Raw genomic sequence first — 16571 nt, 5'->3', positions numbered from 1 at the left:
CTCGACCTTTCAGAGAGCGATTCTAGTGCGATTGCATCGTGAGGTTGCATCGTGTGACACTAGGTGGTCGTCTTGCAAGCCAATGGTGTTTGTTACTCTTGGAGGTTGCCACCTCCTAGATGGCTTGGTGGTGGTCTCCGTCGAAACCCACAAGAAGCTTGTGCGGTGCTCTAGAGAAGAGCTTTGTGAGGGGCATTGTGCTCGCCCCATGGGAGCCGCGAAGAGCAACTCTAGTAGAGCGAGACACGAAGGGCGACAAGTGGTCTGGCCAGGTCAAGTGCTAGAGCTTGTGGTAAGCACTCCATGTGGGAGAGTGTGACTTGCGGGTCACCACTAGCAAGAGGACCAGCAGCAACCTTGGAGATTGTCTCAACGGGGACTAGCGTGTTGGCAATCATGTGAATCTCAGGATAAAAATCACCTTGTCATCCTTGTCTTCCCGTTGGTTTGCATTCTCGTTACACAAGCTTGTATTTACTTCATTTACATTGTGCTTGTGTAGTTGCTCTTGTAATTAGTTAGCTTGTGTAGCTCACAGTTACCTTCTTGCTTGTGTAGCATAGAAGTAGCTCCCTTGCATGACTAATTCGGTTTGTGTAACCTTGCTAGTCACATTGCTTAGTTTGTGTAGCTAAATAATTTGCGCTCTCTAATTTGGCATTGGTTGCCTTGTTATTGAGCATTGCTAGTGAGCTTAGGTGGCTTTGTGTTTTTGCTTACTAGCATGTGTAGGAGCTCCCTCGTTGCTTAAAGTACTAGTGGCATTGGTTTGTGTGACCTTGCTTCTAGAATTGGTTAGGTGAGCTCTAGCTAGCCCGGCACCTTTGTTGCCTAATTAGGATTCTTATAAGGTGCTTGTGAACTTCGATAGAGGGGTATAGTCTTGGCTAAGTCTAATTGTTTTAATTCCGCATTTATTTCGGCTAGCCACTACGATTAAATTTAGAAATGACTATTCACCCCCCTCTAGTCGCCATCTTGACCCTACAAATACCATCAGGAGAGCATGTGATGACTTCAATGTCAAGGTTGTAGCTGTCATCCCTAAGCTTTTGCACAATATGAGGTAAGATCTTTCCCTGAAATTTTTGTGCTACCTTCTTCCTATGATTCCACTTGATCAGAATCTTCTGTCTAATGGTGTCCATCAGGTCATCCAGGTGCTTTGCCTTCTCCCCCCTTATCCAGTTGTTAAAGGACTCTGCTAGGTTATTGGTTACATAATCCACTTTTGCAACAGTTCTAAACTGGCTTCTAGTCCAAAGCTTCTTGTGAGTTTCTTGCAGATACTTCATGGCTTCTACTTTTGCTTCAGCCATAGCTTGGTAGTGCTTTTCAAACATGTCTGGGCTCCAAGAATATGCAGATGCCCACAAATGATCATCAAAAACCTTTTCACTGTACCTTTTCTTGAAATTCTATACTAAGTCCGACATACACTCCCTGTGTTCAGCTTCTAGAAAAACCTCACTAACTCCATGCATCTGGGCTACTTATAGCTTCCTTCAGCCTCTCCATAAACCACACCCAATTCTCATTGGTTTCAGAGTCTATTACACCTACTGCTACTAGATACATCCAGTTGTGCCCATCAACCGCGCAAGCAATGCACAACTGGCCCCTGAACCTTCCAGTTAAAAATGTGCTATCTACTGCCAAATAAGGCCTACACCCTCTAAGGAAGCCATCTACACAAGGCTTCAATGCAAAGAATAGCCTGTTAAACTTTAATTTGTTGTTGATGGTGTGGTGATCAATCATAACTAAGGTTCTAGGACTAGTTTCCTCTAACTAGGCCTTCAGCCTATACAGATTATTAAAACTTTTATCCTAGGGGCCAAAAATCTTATCCAAGGCAAGATTCCTACCATTATACCCTCTTGTAGGGCACCACTATTTTGTGCTCATCCTTCAACCTCCTTTGGAGTTCTGTGGCACCAACTGTTCCATCTTCTTTCAGCCAATCTATGATTTGTTCACATACCTAGAACTTTATGGCATCAATACAGACACTAATTCTCCTAGTGCTATGACAGGTAGTATGAGGAAATGGGTTCCTCTTCACCCGTAACTCAAATAAAACAAACAAACAAACAATGGTTATGCTCCAAAAAAATAATCAATGAAGAACAAGTATGTACTAACAGATTACCTTAACTATCACACCATCCATCATAGCAGAGACATGAATTCTCCACTGGCAGCCCTCTTTCTAGCCACTACAGTAGGCCCTATACCTTCTTGTATCACTCTTTTCAATGTTATAATGGAACTCATGTTTGATAGCATGTGTAGCTAAAGCTAGCTTAAAAGAATTGATGTCTGAATATACAGTGCCTACTGCCATAGGTGGATCCTTCTTGTCATAATTAACATTAGGCATATGTTTAGGCTCCCTATCTTTAACCATGTCATCTACTTCATACTCATCATCATCAAACATAGAATGATCATCATCATCAGACACAGATTCATCATCAGTGTTTGCACCAGAGCTTTTGGCTTCCCTATTGGAACTGACCCCTTGAGTGTGAGGTTTGGGAGGTGGTGGATGTTGGGGACCCAGGTCAATATACAACCCTTCCTCATCAACACCCGCATGCTCATAGGATGGGTTTGGGTTAGCTAGATATTCATGATCTGCAGATTGGCTTTGAGTTTGTTGGCTGGGTTCTGCTGTGCTAGGACATGGCATTGAAGGAGTGAATGGGGCTTCAACTGATAGGGCAATACTACTGACATCCCAGTCAGGAATAAGAGGAGGCTCACTGCTAGGGTTATGATAAGCAAAGGTCAAGAAGCAACACTTTGAAGCCTGATGTTTTGCAAACATTTCAAGCACATCTTGGTTAATGGAGACTTTGATATTCACTTTACTGTCCACGCAGAAGTAAAACACTATCACTATGTCACCAAAACCCTTCGGATACTTATCCATAACTTCGTAAACCAGATCCCTGAAGTTGGTGCGGTCAGCATCCACAACTTTGTTCAAGCTAAACCACTGAGCACGAGAATTGGAAGCAATAATCCGGTTTTCTAGATTATAGCTACTGTTTGCGTCCATTCTACAGATGAACAACAATGAGTTCACATCTATCTAGATCAACACCAAATCAATCATAACTACCAGACCCAAAGATCCACAAGAATAGGGACAAAGCAATCCAAGGGGGCAAAGTTGTACTCACCCTTCAGGAAACCACTCTGGTCGGTCGCCTAGCCCCTTCTTCGATGCCATGTGCCTCAAATCCGCTAGATCCACGGTCTACTACCCCATGCGATGCCACGAGCATGGGGGATTGGTCTTCTTCGCTCCCTGTCGCCTCTGCTATCGCCGGTACCGCCGCCGCTAGGGTTAGGGAAGGAGAGAGAGAGAGAGAGAGAGAGAGAGAGAGAGAGAGAGAGAGAGAGAGAGAGAGAGAGAGAGAGAGAGAGAGAGAGCAGAGTCGAGTGAGAAGGGAGAGTGAGATGCTGGTCAATCTGGGTCAACACGACGTCCACATATGCAGCTATGTCCAGGGGCATGATGGACAATTTAACTGCCCGGTCCCGCTTGTTAGGGTTCCCAAACCGTGAAATCCTTACGGATTGGAGACAGAATGGCGTGGAGAGCAAATAAGTTTGGAAAAGTGGCACCTGTGACCGCTCGAACTTTTTAATGGCTTGTTGGCAATTACAAGCTTTCATAATGACACATACGTAAAAGTCTCAAGATCTTTCACACATCCTCTTGACAACAACATCTGGCTAGAAAACCTAGCTATCGCCAACCCTCGACGTCAAACCACCATGGCTATAAGCATACTGCTTAATTAGCATTCTGGCCACTGCCATGCTCCACCTTACACCATATTTTCTTCACACCACTTGTGTGTTGCACAACACCCTATAGATGCACGGTCCCACACCTTTAGGTGATATTACACAGATCGTCTAGATCCAACCTAATCATCATAGCTTTGACACCAATTGTTAGAAATTAGTCATGTGGTGACATGTTGCACACTAATCTCCACTAGTAGGAGTGACAAATGAATTTATCGAGACAAATATGCAAGATCACAAATGACATCGAAGCCACGATTTTTGTTGATGAGGTTCAACCAAAACTAATATCCTCAAGGCACGCGTACACTTCTCAAAATAGTAACATTAGTCACTCCAAGATCCGGACAAGGCGTCGACTACCTATCGTGAACCTATCATTATGTTATGGTTACAACAACAACCCCCTCTTACATTTTTGAGGATGTTGAGTTAAATTAAGAGTTTGACTCCAACTCTAGCCTATGTATACTACTAATACAAATTAAAGTCCTAACTTAACTAGAGTCATGCATATATTGAACACATGTCTAACAATAGCCACAAAAAAACATTCAAATTAAAGGCATCTAGTTTTAAGTGAAATATTAAATTTGTAAGCAGGAGGTATTACTTCCGTGGTTAATGCAATCATTGACGCTGTCAGGCTATAGCTATCAACTGGTTGTATATACCAATTCGATAAGGCTTCACTACTTGAGAACCTCAACTTGAACAAAATGGAAACTATGGAAGATAAAATATGTGTGTACTCATGTCTTAATTTGTAACACCTTAAACACGATGATGTTTTGTAGGTTGCCTTTACTATTAGTGGATCCACTAGTCAGGCTCTACCTGTGTTAACCATCATTTTAAGAATTTGTTTACTTTATCATCTCATAAATATTACTTCAACAAATACCAGCTCTGAACTTTAATTGGGTGACTTGGCAGTTGCCATCGTGTAAAGTGATGGTACGGTTTATTACTAGTCATTGCTAATGATACTTTTGTCGTTGCTATAAATTATATAAAATAAGAGAAATTAATGGTCAAAGTGTGATCTTTGAAAACAATACCAATTCAAATCGCGTCTTCTATTTTGAGATAGAGATAGAGATAGATAGATAGATAGAGAGAGAGAGAGAGAGTAATAATCTGAACTATCATTTGAGTGCTTTGATATTATTAACTTTAGAATTTTTTACTCTTTGAATTTGTATCAAAAGTAGCTAGGTAGGAGAAAGAATCTTGACGAACTTGTCATCATCAACTAAAGACAGGGAAAGTTGTTGAACACTTAAACTCTATGGTCAGCTGGTCTACCACTTTCATGCGTCAGCTATACGAAGAGGCAGTTTCTTTTCACTATCATCAGTGCATAAATGGAAACCATCACTTTTCTATCTATGCACAACATACAGAGTTGCAGACAGTCATGAGTATACAAATATAAATTCGCGTTTGGGTGTGAAACAAGCAGGTAGCCGATCATAAGTGGGTAAGAATGCACAACAGTACTAAGATTTACTTTTGGTTACTGCAAGATTTTCTAAAAATCAACTAGCATGTTTACACAGTTCTGATGAACCCAAGTTTTTGTGCTTACTCATATGTTTCAGTGTTTGCTTTTTGTGTGCATTTATATGTGTTCAGAAACACTTCAAACATGAATATGCAATTATGAAAGTGCATTAATATATTTTTCCAAAAAATTACTTTAGCATTGCCAGCTGAGACACATGATCTCCCACAATGGTAACTGCCCCTGCTGAAGATGCGTACATCAAGACATATAATTAGTTAGCAATTAATTCTTTTTTTTTTCTCTTAGACCACAAATTTGTTATCCTAGGAAAACATGACATGCACTCATATAGTTGGTTTCTCAAAATATGATCAAAAAATAGTCCAAACAAATGGATAATGTTCTTTCCTTTTCTTTGTTCTTTTTTGGGAAGAAAAAAAAGAACAATTATTAGTCCACAATTGCATAGCTCATCAATATATATATATATATATATATATATATATATATATATATATATATGCGTGATTTAACTTCAGTGTTTCCTTTGTACAAAGGAAACACTGAAGTTAAATCACGCATTAATAGCATACTACCTCCGTCTTTGAGTAAATCGATTTCTAGAGTTGTCCTAAATCAAGTTTTTTAAAGTTTCAATGAATTTTATAAAATAAGACTAATATTATTACACAAAATTTGTATATTTAGATACAACATGAAATATATTTTTATATTATACTTCTTTTGTCATAGATTTTAGTATTATTTTGTATGGTTAAACACATAAGAAAGTTCGACTTAGACAACTCTAAGAGTTGATTTATTCAAGGACATATAGACAAGTATATATACAAAGAGTGGTGTACAAAGCCTAGATCACATCATGCATGCAGGCACGATGTGAGAATCCGATGTGATATATCTCCTTTTCATGTCTAGCTAGGATTTTTGCCATAGCACGTCAATCCACTTAAAACTTACAGAACTCAACACAAATGTGGGTATATATGACGAATGAATATTGACCCTAGCTTGCCAAGCCATCATGTGGAGTCGTGTAGATCGCCCTAATGATTCTTTGACAGAAAAAAGAGGATTCCTTCCTAAAGACTGACAGAAGAAGAGGCTTTGCCAAAACAAATCAGGACATGATAATGCAAGGTAGAAAAGCATGTCCAACTTCCATGTTTAGCCTTTTCTTTTTGAAAATAGTACTTGGGTGTGTGTAAACCTGTGTCACTGCATATATGCCACTGAATCAGTCTATAAACCGAAAAGAAAAGACCCTGTCAGGATTTTTTTTCGCTAGGGAAAAGAACGATCCTGGGGTAGTGATTGTCATTAATAAAATGGGCATTCACAAATCAAATATATAACAGAGTTAGAGAAGCTTAACTTTGATATATAAATAAAACAGAAATGTCGTGGAAAAGAAGGGGAGTTGATGTTAGAATATATGATAGTGATTTGATCTAGCCACACAAATTTGCAGGGGCCACTTGATTACTAGTTGAACACATATATACAAAGAATGATCAGATCGAGCTAGATCACACCATGCATACTATCTAGCTATGAGTTTTTTGCTATAGTCAGATCTCTACTTACACTCACAGAACCTGACAAATAACACATGTGTATGAATATGGACCCTAACTAGGCGAGCCATCATGTGGATCGATATCGGAGGCCACCCAAATGATTCTTGGACAACAAAAAAGAAAAGGAAAAAGGTTCATTCCTGCCATCACTGCCAAAACAGGAGCAGTGCAGGACAACCCCACCACCAGCCCATATGCATATGCATGCATCTGAACAAAGGAGAGCCATGGAGTCCCCATCAAGTCAAGCAAGCAAGCAAGCGGTTCAATGCGGCATAGCAGCTGGGTTTTCTCGGTGTCACCTTGCCACAAGCAGGAAGCGTCGCCGTGTCTGCCCTCGTCGTGGCTCCCTGTGCGAACCTGCCGAGATCGGCAACGCGGAGGGGACCGGGCGGGGCCACGCCGTCAGAGGGTGGTTACCAGTCCACATGCATGGACGACGACGTCGACATCGACTGAGAGCTCGCTAGCTAATAGCTCGACGACGTTGCTTTCCATGCGCATTTGACTTGCCTTGTGAGGCCATGCAGATCGATGCTTTGCCGCGCGCAAGCTCACACACCTCAGCTCCTCACTGCACAAGCTGCAAAGGATGCATGATTTAATTGTGCAGTGCTGTGCAGTGCAGGTGTGCAGTAGTGCAGCGCTCCGATCCAACAGCCTGTTCGGGAGGCCGTATCGTATCGTGGATTATTTACTGCTGGCTGGTTTGGTGTGAGAGAAAAACACTGTTCCTGGCTGGAAATTTACGATCGTTTACGAGCAAGCGAACAGGCTGTCCCATGCATGCATGACCGTCCATGATCGAGCTAGCCTCTGAAGAATTAACCTGCTTGTATTGTATGTTTTGCGTTCTGAAAGAGTGTGTGCGCGTCACAGGGCTCGTGCATCTGTGCAGGAATCATTGCGTCAAGACTGATCAACACATATATACATATGCTGCAGAGATGTGGAGAGAAGCATATGCATATGCATATACATGCCTGGTCCGCCCGGAGGCTCTGAAGCTAGCCTGGCCTGGACTGGTCATATGCTCATGATCATTTTGGTATTCCTTACGCGCTTTGACTCGCTGGGTGCCTCAAAACTCGAAAGTCCCTGGTAATAAACACACATGCATTGCAGGCTGCACTGATAATTCAAGGAAAAGATTAGTAGCTATACACAGTTTAGATGGACTATCTAGTATCTTCTATATAAGAATGAAGTCCATTTGACCCTCCTGTAACTTGTCTCTGAGTAGCCATCATCCAAACTTTTCAAAACCCTCCCTCAACTCAAAAACCAGAAATCCTACTTTTGTTCGGTCCATCCTCAACTTTGAAAACAGGACAAATTACCCCCTACAATAGTTAAAAGTGGTATTGTTGTCCTTTTTAAGTTCCAACAAAAAAATACGTGTAAACACTATATAACTTTTTTAAACAACACAAAAAATATCTTTCAGACTCCAAAACAGTCCAAGAAAAATCTTAGAGACATATTAGTACAAGATACACCCAAATAAAATATTTGTAACCCGTGAAATTATCTTTAAAAGCTTCTAAAAATTAGATTGTGCTCTAGAAAAATAGGAAAAATATATTAAAAATTTAGAAAAGTAACAAAACATTCTAATCAATGTCTAAACATATTTTGAAAACTTTTAAAAAAAGTATGAGATGCAACCAACCTGAATGCAACTAAAATTAGTGTATGTTGCATTCGCGCTGGTTGCATATCATGTTTTTTTGTTGTGAAAAGTTTTCAAATGTGTTTAGACATCGGTTAGAATTTTCTGGAGATTTTCCCTTTTTTTTCATTTTCCTAGACTTCAATCCAATTTTCAAAAGCTTCCAAAGATATAGTTTTGATGAGCTCTAAATATTTTATTTGGGTGACTTGTCCTAATATATCTCTAGGATTTTTTGTATCAGATTTTTGGTGGCTTGAAGATATTTTTTGTGGTTTAAAACTAGTATTTACCAGATTTGTTTTTGAGACGAAAAAGATGACGGAGCTAAAAATCACCCTCTGATGGAGGGGGTAATTTATCTAGTTTTTGAGTTGAGAGGGGTTTCCAAGATTTAGCGACAAGTTAAGGGATCAAATGGACTTAACTAATGTAGGGGGTAATTTATCAGTTTCAATGGACAAGATTATGATGGAATCATAAAATGCATATTGACTTTTGATATCTTACATAAAATTGGTCCACCAATTTCCTAATCTACATGCATGACAAGCAGCTCACAAGCAGCCTAACAAACATCATTCTCTTTCTCTTCATGAGAAGTTGGTCAATGGTCACAAGTGGAAACAAATATGGTCACAACATGGCCAACAGTTCTATGGATAACATGGTTGAGTTAGCAGCCCACTAGCGTCCATGAGGTTTCACAATTTGATTGGGAAGGTTTGAGGAACCAATGGGTGTCCGACCAGTGATTGCTTGATGCAACAACAGCTATAGCAAACATGAGTAGCATTATGAATCAAATGATACTTTAGGACAAAACAAGGTAACTTGGGATATATGTAAGAAAAAGGCCCAAGATTATTCCATTTTAATTGACAAGAGGGTCAAGAAATTGAACAATATATGTGAGAGATTTGAATAGTGGTTTTGTTAGGAAATCAAACTCACCAAGTCAAAACTGAAGGTTACCTTTTTTTTCCCTGAAAACCAGGGGCGGAGCTACAGGGTATGCCAGAGTGGTAAAATAAAAGGAGTGCGAGACAACAATATCTTTAAGCCAATGAATTGATTGGAGATAGTTATATGGATTTATGCTAATAAAATTTCAGGCGTAGCAGTTTTTCCGGAAAAGTTCTTTTCTTGGAGCAAGTCTTGGCAGGCGGTGGCTGTTTCGTGCGCCCCTAGATAGCAGTAGCCTTTTTGCTTTCTTTTTTCTTGTTTTCTTTCCTCTTCTTGGTGTGTGTATGGTGCTTTGGTTTAGGTCCTCTCTTTTTCCTTCTAACAAATTAACTCAGCAAAACTCTTGCTGAGATTTCGAAAAAAGTACAGTGTGAGCGTCATGAAGAGAATACATTTAATTAGAACAAAATAAATAAACAAACTATTTTAAAAATTATGTTCAACTCCACATGGTACAATAAAAAAGAGCTAGCTATACGCTTTTGTGCGAGCCATCTTGCTAGTTTATATTAGTCATTACTTGATAAATATATCCAAAATACATATGAAAAGACTTAATAACTACATATATTAAAGCCAATCTGCAGCAAGAAAAAGCATATGATCAGTAAAAAAAATTGGCATGCGTGCGCTGGCCTCACAGTTAAAAGATCAAGTGTTACTGCCGACGAGAAGTAACACTGGTTAGGCAGGCCGGCCACACCAGCAGTACTCCAGCACTTTGCCACTTACTCTCCTTCTATATATGTCTCTCCTTCTGCCCCTCCTGACTTTGCCTTTCAAGCAAGCGCCTCACAAGGTATGCAGACATAGCTTTGCCCTCTCTCTCTCTCTCTAGCTACCTCCATCTCCATCTACTCCTCTGTGATTATTTCAAGAAAAAGGTAGCCTTTTCTAGTTCTTCATCCTTTGCAATGCAATTAGATAATTTTTCTACTTCTGATCGTGCCCTTTTATTAGGTTTTCTTTATGTGACTGCTAGTGCTAGGTTCATTTTGAGCTCATGCATATGCCGATCATGCTACTAATAATCCCAATCAAGATTCAAAGTCGTCCATCCACTAGCGCGTTAACCCTTTGTTTGTTTGGTTCCTCGATCAATCATGTAGGAAAAGCGAGCTTGCAGCCTGATCTCCTAGCAGCTAGCTGGCTATAGGGAGAGATCGGCGCGTTGCTGCTTGGATCGACCGGCCGGTGATCGCCATGGGACGCGGGAAGATCGAGATCAAGCGGATCGAGAACTCGACGAACCGGCAGGTGACCTTCTCCAAGCGCCGGGGCGGGCTGCTCAAGAAGGCCAACGAGCTCGCCGTGCTGTGCGACGCCCGCGTCGGCGTCGTCATCTTCTCCAGCACCGGCAAGATGTTTGAGTACTGCAGCCCTGCCTGCAGGTTAGTTATGAGCTGATGACTGATCTTGCTTCTGTTCTTCTCCCCAGTCCCCATCAGATCTCATCAGTGTGTTGCTCATGCATGCGTGATGCTTGATCTTCATCCTGATGAACTGCCGATCGATCGGTTTCTTGTTTCTCCAACAGATGCCTTTTTTCCCAGGCTTTTCTACCTTGTTTTAGGGCTTTGCACAAACAATCAGTTACTGACCTTTTAGATTTTCCCTTGGTGTTTTTCTGGCACAAGAATTCCCTGTTGTTTCACTTGTAGTGCGCAAAACAATCTCATGCATAATTTCCCCTTCTTTCCTTTGGATTCTCTTTGCCTCTTTAATTTAACATAATTGCTCTGTATGTGCTGAATATATATATCCCCTGATGTTCTTTGCTGAATTGCAAAGAATTCTTTGTCAAAATAGGCATATAGGTATAATTATATTAGTATGCATCATGTATCCTCTTTCCGTCAAAATTTCTTGAGAAGTATTTGCGCACTTGTTTCCACTCTAAGAATTGTGGAGTTAGATTGCAACCCCAGGCCCAGGTCCGAGCGCCACAATTGACAACCACACCACCTTTTTGCCCCTGCTCAGGTTACAAGCAGTCGCAAATGGCCCATGTATCTCCGCTCTTGTATCTCTTCTCATCCTCAGTCTAACTCTTGAGCTTTTTTATGTAACGTACGCTTCTTTGCATTTTAATCCAATCCAGGAAGGGAAGCTCCCCCCTCCGTAGTTTACATTAAAAAAAAAGAATTGTAGAGTTATCCTTCTTTTAACTGTTAATAATTTGGTGGTATGTCACAACTCACAAGATCTGCATATGCATGATCCTATGTCCTTAAGTAGCTTTCTAGGACAATATACTAGTTACCTTTGTGTTCTCAGCACAAGCTCGTGAGTCGTGATACATGAGTGAAGTGGTTTATTAACATGTTATTGCAATCAATCTAAAAAAAAACATGTTATTACAATCATATCAGCACTGAGCCACTGCCATATAAGTATTAATTAGATCATAATGTGTACTCTAATTTCTTGGTTTATGAATTAAAGTAGCCTATGGAATCAGCCATGCAAATCCTGAAATCCCAGATCCATATATGTTGATGCTAGCCGTTAAAATCACAACAAAGCAAAACCAAATTCCTCAATCGAGTAATTTCTCTGTATATATCTTATAGAGATTCATTAATTATTAGAAGACACAGATGCATGCTGCTTAGCGATGATAAGAGTTGAATTACTAATTCTCTAACATGTATGGATATGTGTTTGTTTTGATGTTTGGCAAATCCAGCCTGAGGGAGCTTATTGAGCAGTATCAGCATGCTACCAACAGCCACTTCCAGGAGATAAACCATGATCAGGTGCATGCAACACTAGCTTGAACACAAATAAATTAAGCAGTAATATAATTTAATTGCCGTACGTCTGTATATATATATATATATATATATATATATATATATATATATATATATATATATATATATATATATATATATATATATATATATAGGGAGAGGCTATTCAGTAGCCGGCTACAAAATAAGTTATTCTGTAGCCACCTCCATTTACTATAATTTTATATACTAATTTACCATAATGTCAATACATATTTATGATAGTTGGGTTACTATAACACATGGGGATATTTACCATAACGTTATATTAAACCACTTAGTAAGGAGTTACTATAATCTCGTAAATTAACATAGTAATTATCGTAACTCAAAGTGGCTACAGAATAAGTTATTCTGTAGCCGGCTACAGGACAGTTGTTCTATATATATATATATATATATATATATATATGCTTGTTTGCTAAGTGTCAGTCGAGTTTGTGCAGCAAATATTACTGGAGATGACACGGATGAAGAACGAGATGGACAAGCTGGAGACAGGCATCAGGAGGTACACCGGCGACGACCTCTCCTCGCTCACCCTCGACGACGTCAGCGACCTCGAGCAGCAGCTCGAGTACTCCGTCTCCAAAGTCCGTGCAAGGAAGGTATATTGCTTGCTAGTTCAACTCCTGCAGTTACATTTTGCTGCAGTAGAACAGCAACTAATGTCTGAATCCTGTACTCTTGCAGCATCAGCTCCTGAACCAGCAGCTTGACAACCTGCGTCGCAAGGTATGTAACTGACAATCCAATCCAATAGACAACGTACGTACGCGTGCATGATCGTATAGCAGTTCTGAATGCAATTGATCAATGACTACTGACAGGAACAAATCTTGGAAGACCAGAACACCTTCCTGTACCGCATGGTACGGTAATCGATAAAATGTTCTTGTGTTCTTCAAGCTTGAGTGCTTGACTGTTCTTGGTCTCTGTACATGCATGCATGAAGCATGATCGACATTGTCGTACGCTTGTTGATTCTTCATCAGATCAACGAGAACCAGCAGGCCTCATTGACCGGCGAGGTGAAGCTGGGGGAGATGACGGTGCCGCTGGCGATGCTGCCACCGCCGCCGGCGTTCCCGCACTCCACCTACTACGGCGGGGAGTCGTCGTCGTCGTCGGGCACGGCGCTGCAGCTGATGTCGGCGGCGTCGCAGCTGCACGCCGACCTCGGGTTCCGGCTCCAGCCGACGCAGCCCAACCTGCAGGACCCGGCGGCCGCGTGCGGCGGCCTCCATGGCCACGGCCTGCAGCTGTGGTAAGCTAAGCTAGCCCAGCCAGACATGTGCACACATCTGATCTCACTCATCAGGTGTGTACAACTATATATATGTATACATGCAATGTATTGTTCTACGCGTGTCAAAAAGTTTTGGTGCTGTCTAGCTTGATCCTATAGTTCGCTGATAACCTTTTCTTTGCTGCAGATTAACTCCGATCTGATCCATTGGGAGGACTGTCAGTCTGTCACACTGTCGAAGAGGATGGGAGTTTGAAGGTCTCAAAGCTCATCATGCATAATTGCATATGTTAGTTTGTCATCTGAATAGTTTCATATATGCATGCAATCTCTGGATAATTCATCACTTATTTATCTAATTAAGATAGGTTCATAGACTCCTGTCGATCTGTGCAATGGTGGTAATGTAAGAATAGTTAAGCTCTAATCTAGTATTTAACCAAATCATGGAGTTCGAGTTAATAATTATAAGCTTAATCGTTCGGTTGTCTATATATATGTGCTGATGAGCTATTGATCATGCATGTGTATGCAATGTCGCGTAATTCTGAAGAAATCTATGGCGAATTAGCATGTCGGCTGAACTTTACTGCAAGAGAAACTAACATTTACAAAGAGCCAAAGCCTCAAGCCCTCAAGTAAAGAGAGATTAGGGGAGAGCAGAAAAAAGGAGCAGGACTTGACTTCCTCATGCATGATATATAGAGAGAGCAGAGGCTGTTGATGCCCTTCTTCCTCATGCATGCTATAGAAAGCGGATTGAGGCTCTTGAGAGTCTTGACGCCATTCTCTTCCCCATACTAGATTAAACTACAATTAATCTAGAATTTGATGCTGAATTTTACGTTGATGCATTGGAACATCATATCAAAGTATAGGTAGTTACGTACAGTTGGAGCATCAGGTTAAACCAATATAGTATTTTCGGTTGGTCTTTCTTTTGGGGTTGGTACGTGTATATATTGTTTTATATATAGGAAGAAAACTCTCTACCTTTACATCAACTAACCATTGCAACTTTCACTGATACGATTAAAACGTCTGGCCATACGGACGCCTCCCACCGCTCACTCCCGCATGCGCTCGCGCCCCTCCCCATTCCCTTTCGCGCTCGCGCCTGCCGCACAACGACGCACGGCCATGGCTACCTCCGTGGCCGGCGGCAGCGCCCTCACCCACCCCCACGCGCGCTCCCCCACCCCGGCGGCACCCCCTCTCCCACCCTGGCGTCCTCACCCACCGGGAGCACCCAACGCCCGCGGATCCGGTGGCCCTCTCCCCCACCCCGGCGAGATTCATGGAGCACGAGCGAGATCCATGGAGGTTGGTGCGGCGGTGTTGCAGGGGAGGGGCGGCTCTCCCCCACCCCGGCGCGGCACCCTCCTCACCCCCGGCGGCTCCCTCTCTCACCCTGGCAACTGAGCCCCCCCCCACCCCGGCGGCTAGAATCGATAGGCCTAGCCTTCCCCTCCTCTATGTTGCATATGTATGTTTCAAGTGTTTCAAGCGTTCAGATGTATGTTGTATTTTGTTTCATATGGATGTTGCAAAAGTAGATCATGAGATGTTGCACATGTTGCGTATGTTGCAATTATTTCAGAGGCATCTTGCAAGCGTATGTTTTGAGTGTTTCAGATGTTTCAGAGGTATGTTTCATCTGTGTTTTACGGACGCATGTTGCAAGTGTGTTTATCTGGATGTTGCATATATTTCACACATACGTTGCATGTGTTTTATTTGGATGTTGCGTATGGTTGCAGTGGTTTTCAGGTGTTTTTTCATGTGTTTTCAGAAGCATGTTTTAAGTGTTTCAACTGTCTTCAGACGTATGTTGCAACTATTGTATTTGGATGTTTCAAAAGTAGATCGGATGTTGCATCTCTCCTCCCTACCTTCTGCTACATCATCTCTCCCGGCGCCGGCAGGGCATCCATATGACACCGCGGTCGGGTCCTTCCGAATCGGAGGCGCCACGCGCCCTTCCCCTCTTGTCGCTCGGGCGGCACGGGCCCCACATGGATTGCGAAACAAAGTGCAGCGCGCGGACGTCCGTATGGACGTTCGGGTGCTAGCACTACCTTTTTACTAATGTACTTAAAAATATTAAAGCCTATTTGCAAATCTTTATTGTGTATTCGAGAAAGCCTATTGGAAAACACGGGCACATGGGTTCTTAAAAATATTGCTCCCTCCATTCTGAATTATAAGTCGTTTTGCTTTTCTAGGTACATTTCTTTTGCTACGTATTTAGATGCACAATACATTTAAGTGCATAGCAAAAGCTATGAATCTAGAAGAGCCAAAGCGTCTTATAATTCAAAATAGAGGGGTAGAATATCTGCATGATAAATAGACCTAGGGGTCCAGTCAATACCCCACAGTGTATATATTCTAACAGCTACACAGCTTAAACACCGATTATTTGAGACTAGAAAGCTTCCTCGCAAAAGAGAGGGAGAGAGACAGCAAGCTAAGCCATGCATGTAAGGCCGCTTTGGAAGATGACTTATCTAGAAGGGCCTGACTAGGAAATCGATCCTGGGCTCCTGGCCCGGCAGCCTTTCAACACCTTGATTCAAACAGTCCCGTAAAGCCAGAATGAAACAACAATCAACGGAATTTTCTAAATCTGCCAGCATATTTTTTGTGTTGTTTTCTAAATAACTGAGGAATCTTTGGACTTCTTCGAATCTTTCGAAACTGAGGCTCCCAAGCAAACACGCCCTCATTCCTTCCCCATCCACCGTATCGAAAGAGAAGCATCAGAAGTATAGAACCTCGAAGCGAGGGGAAGGTCGGATCCTTGACCGAGAGGAGGCCATCCTGAGTTGTAAGAGGTTGGAAAAGAGGAAAGCAGCTACCCGACCGCGCTAGTTGCTCAATCCGTGGCTTGTGATACTAAAGAAACCAAGCAAGAAAATGGATGCTATGCTAGTTAGCGCTACGAGCA

The 16571-nt window shown here is 41.8% G+C and overlaps 1 protein-coding gene across 3 annotated transcripts; it reads left to right on the top strand.

Annotated features, from left to right (window-relative positions):
- Positions 1–10424: 10424 nt before the first annotated feature.
- LOC136462777 (MADS-box protein ZMM17-like) lies at positions 10425–14008 on the top strand. Of its 3 annotated transcripts, none has more exons than XR_010760807.1 (8): positions 10425–10461; positions 10687–10968; positions 12267–12336; positions 12819–12980; positions 13066–13107; positions 13203–13244; positions 13368–13693; positions 13809–14008. XR_010760807.1 is itself a non-coding variant. In XM_066461826.1 (8 exons), coding segments are annotated over exons 2-8 (777 nt in total). In that variant the 5' UTR covers positions 10425–10461; positions 10687–10780; the 3' UTR covers positions 13810–14008. The 3 variants fall into 3 exon arrangements, 1 of the variants encoding a protein (XP_066317923.1); XM_066461826.1 differs by having other exon boundaries at positions 13368–13639; XR_010760808.1 differs by lacking the exon at positions 10425–10461 and having other exon boundaries at positions 10635–10968.
- Positions 14009–16571: the final 2563 nt, after the last annotated feature.

This window comes from Miscanthus floridulus, chromosome 7, assembly GCF_019320115.1.
Source record: "Miscanthus floridulus cultivar M001 chromosome 7, ASM1932011v1, whole genome shotgun sequence".
NCBI lineage: Eukaryota > Viridiplantae > Streptophyta > Magnoliopsida > Poales > Poaceae > Miscanthus > Miscanthus floridulus.
This window is presented reverse-complemented; position numbering and strand designations above follow the sequence as displayed.

Coding starts and splice junctions, on each gene's coding strand:
- LOC136462777 (XM_066461826.1), top strand. CDS start 10,781: ATGGGACGCGGGAAGATCGAGATCAAGCGGATCGAGAACTCGACGAAC. Junction 12,981..13,065: donor CCAAAGTCCGTGCAAGGAAG/GTATATTGCTTG, acceptor GTACTCTTGCAG/CATCAGCTCCTGAACCAGCA. Junction 13,108..13,202: donor TTGACAACCTGCGTCGCAAG/GTATGTAACTGA, acceptor GACTACTGACAG/GAACAAATCTTGGAAGACCA.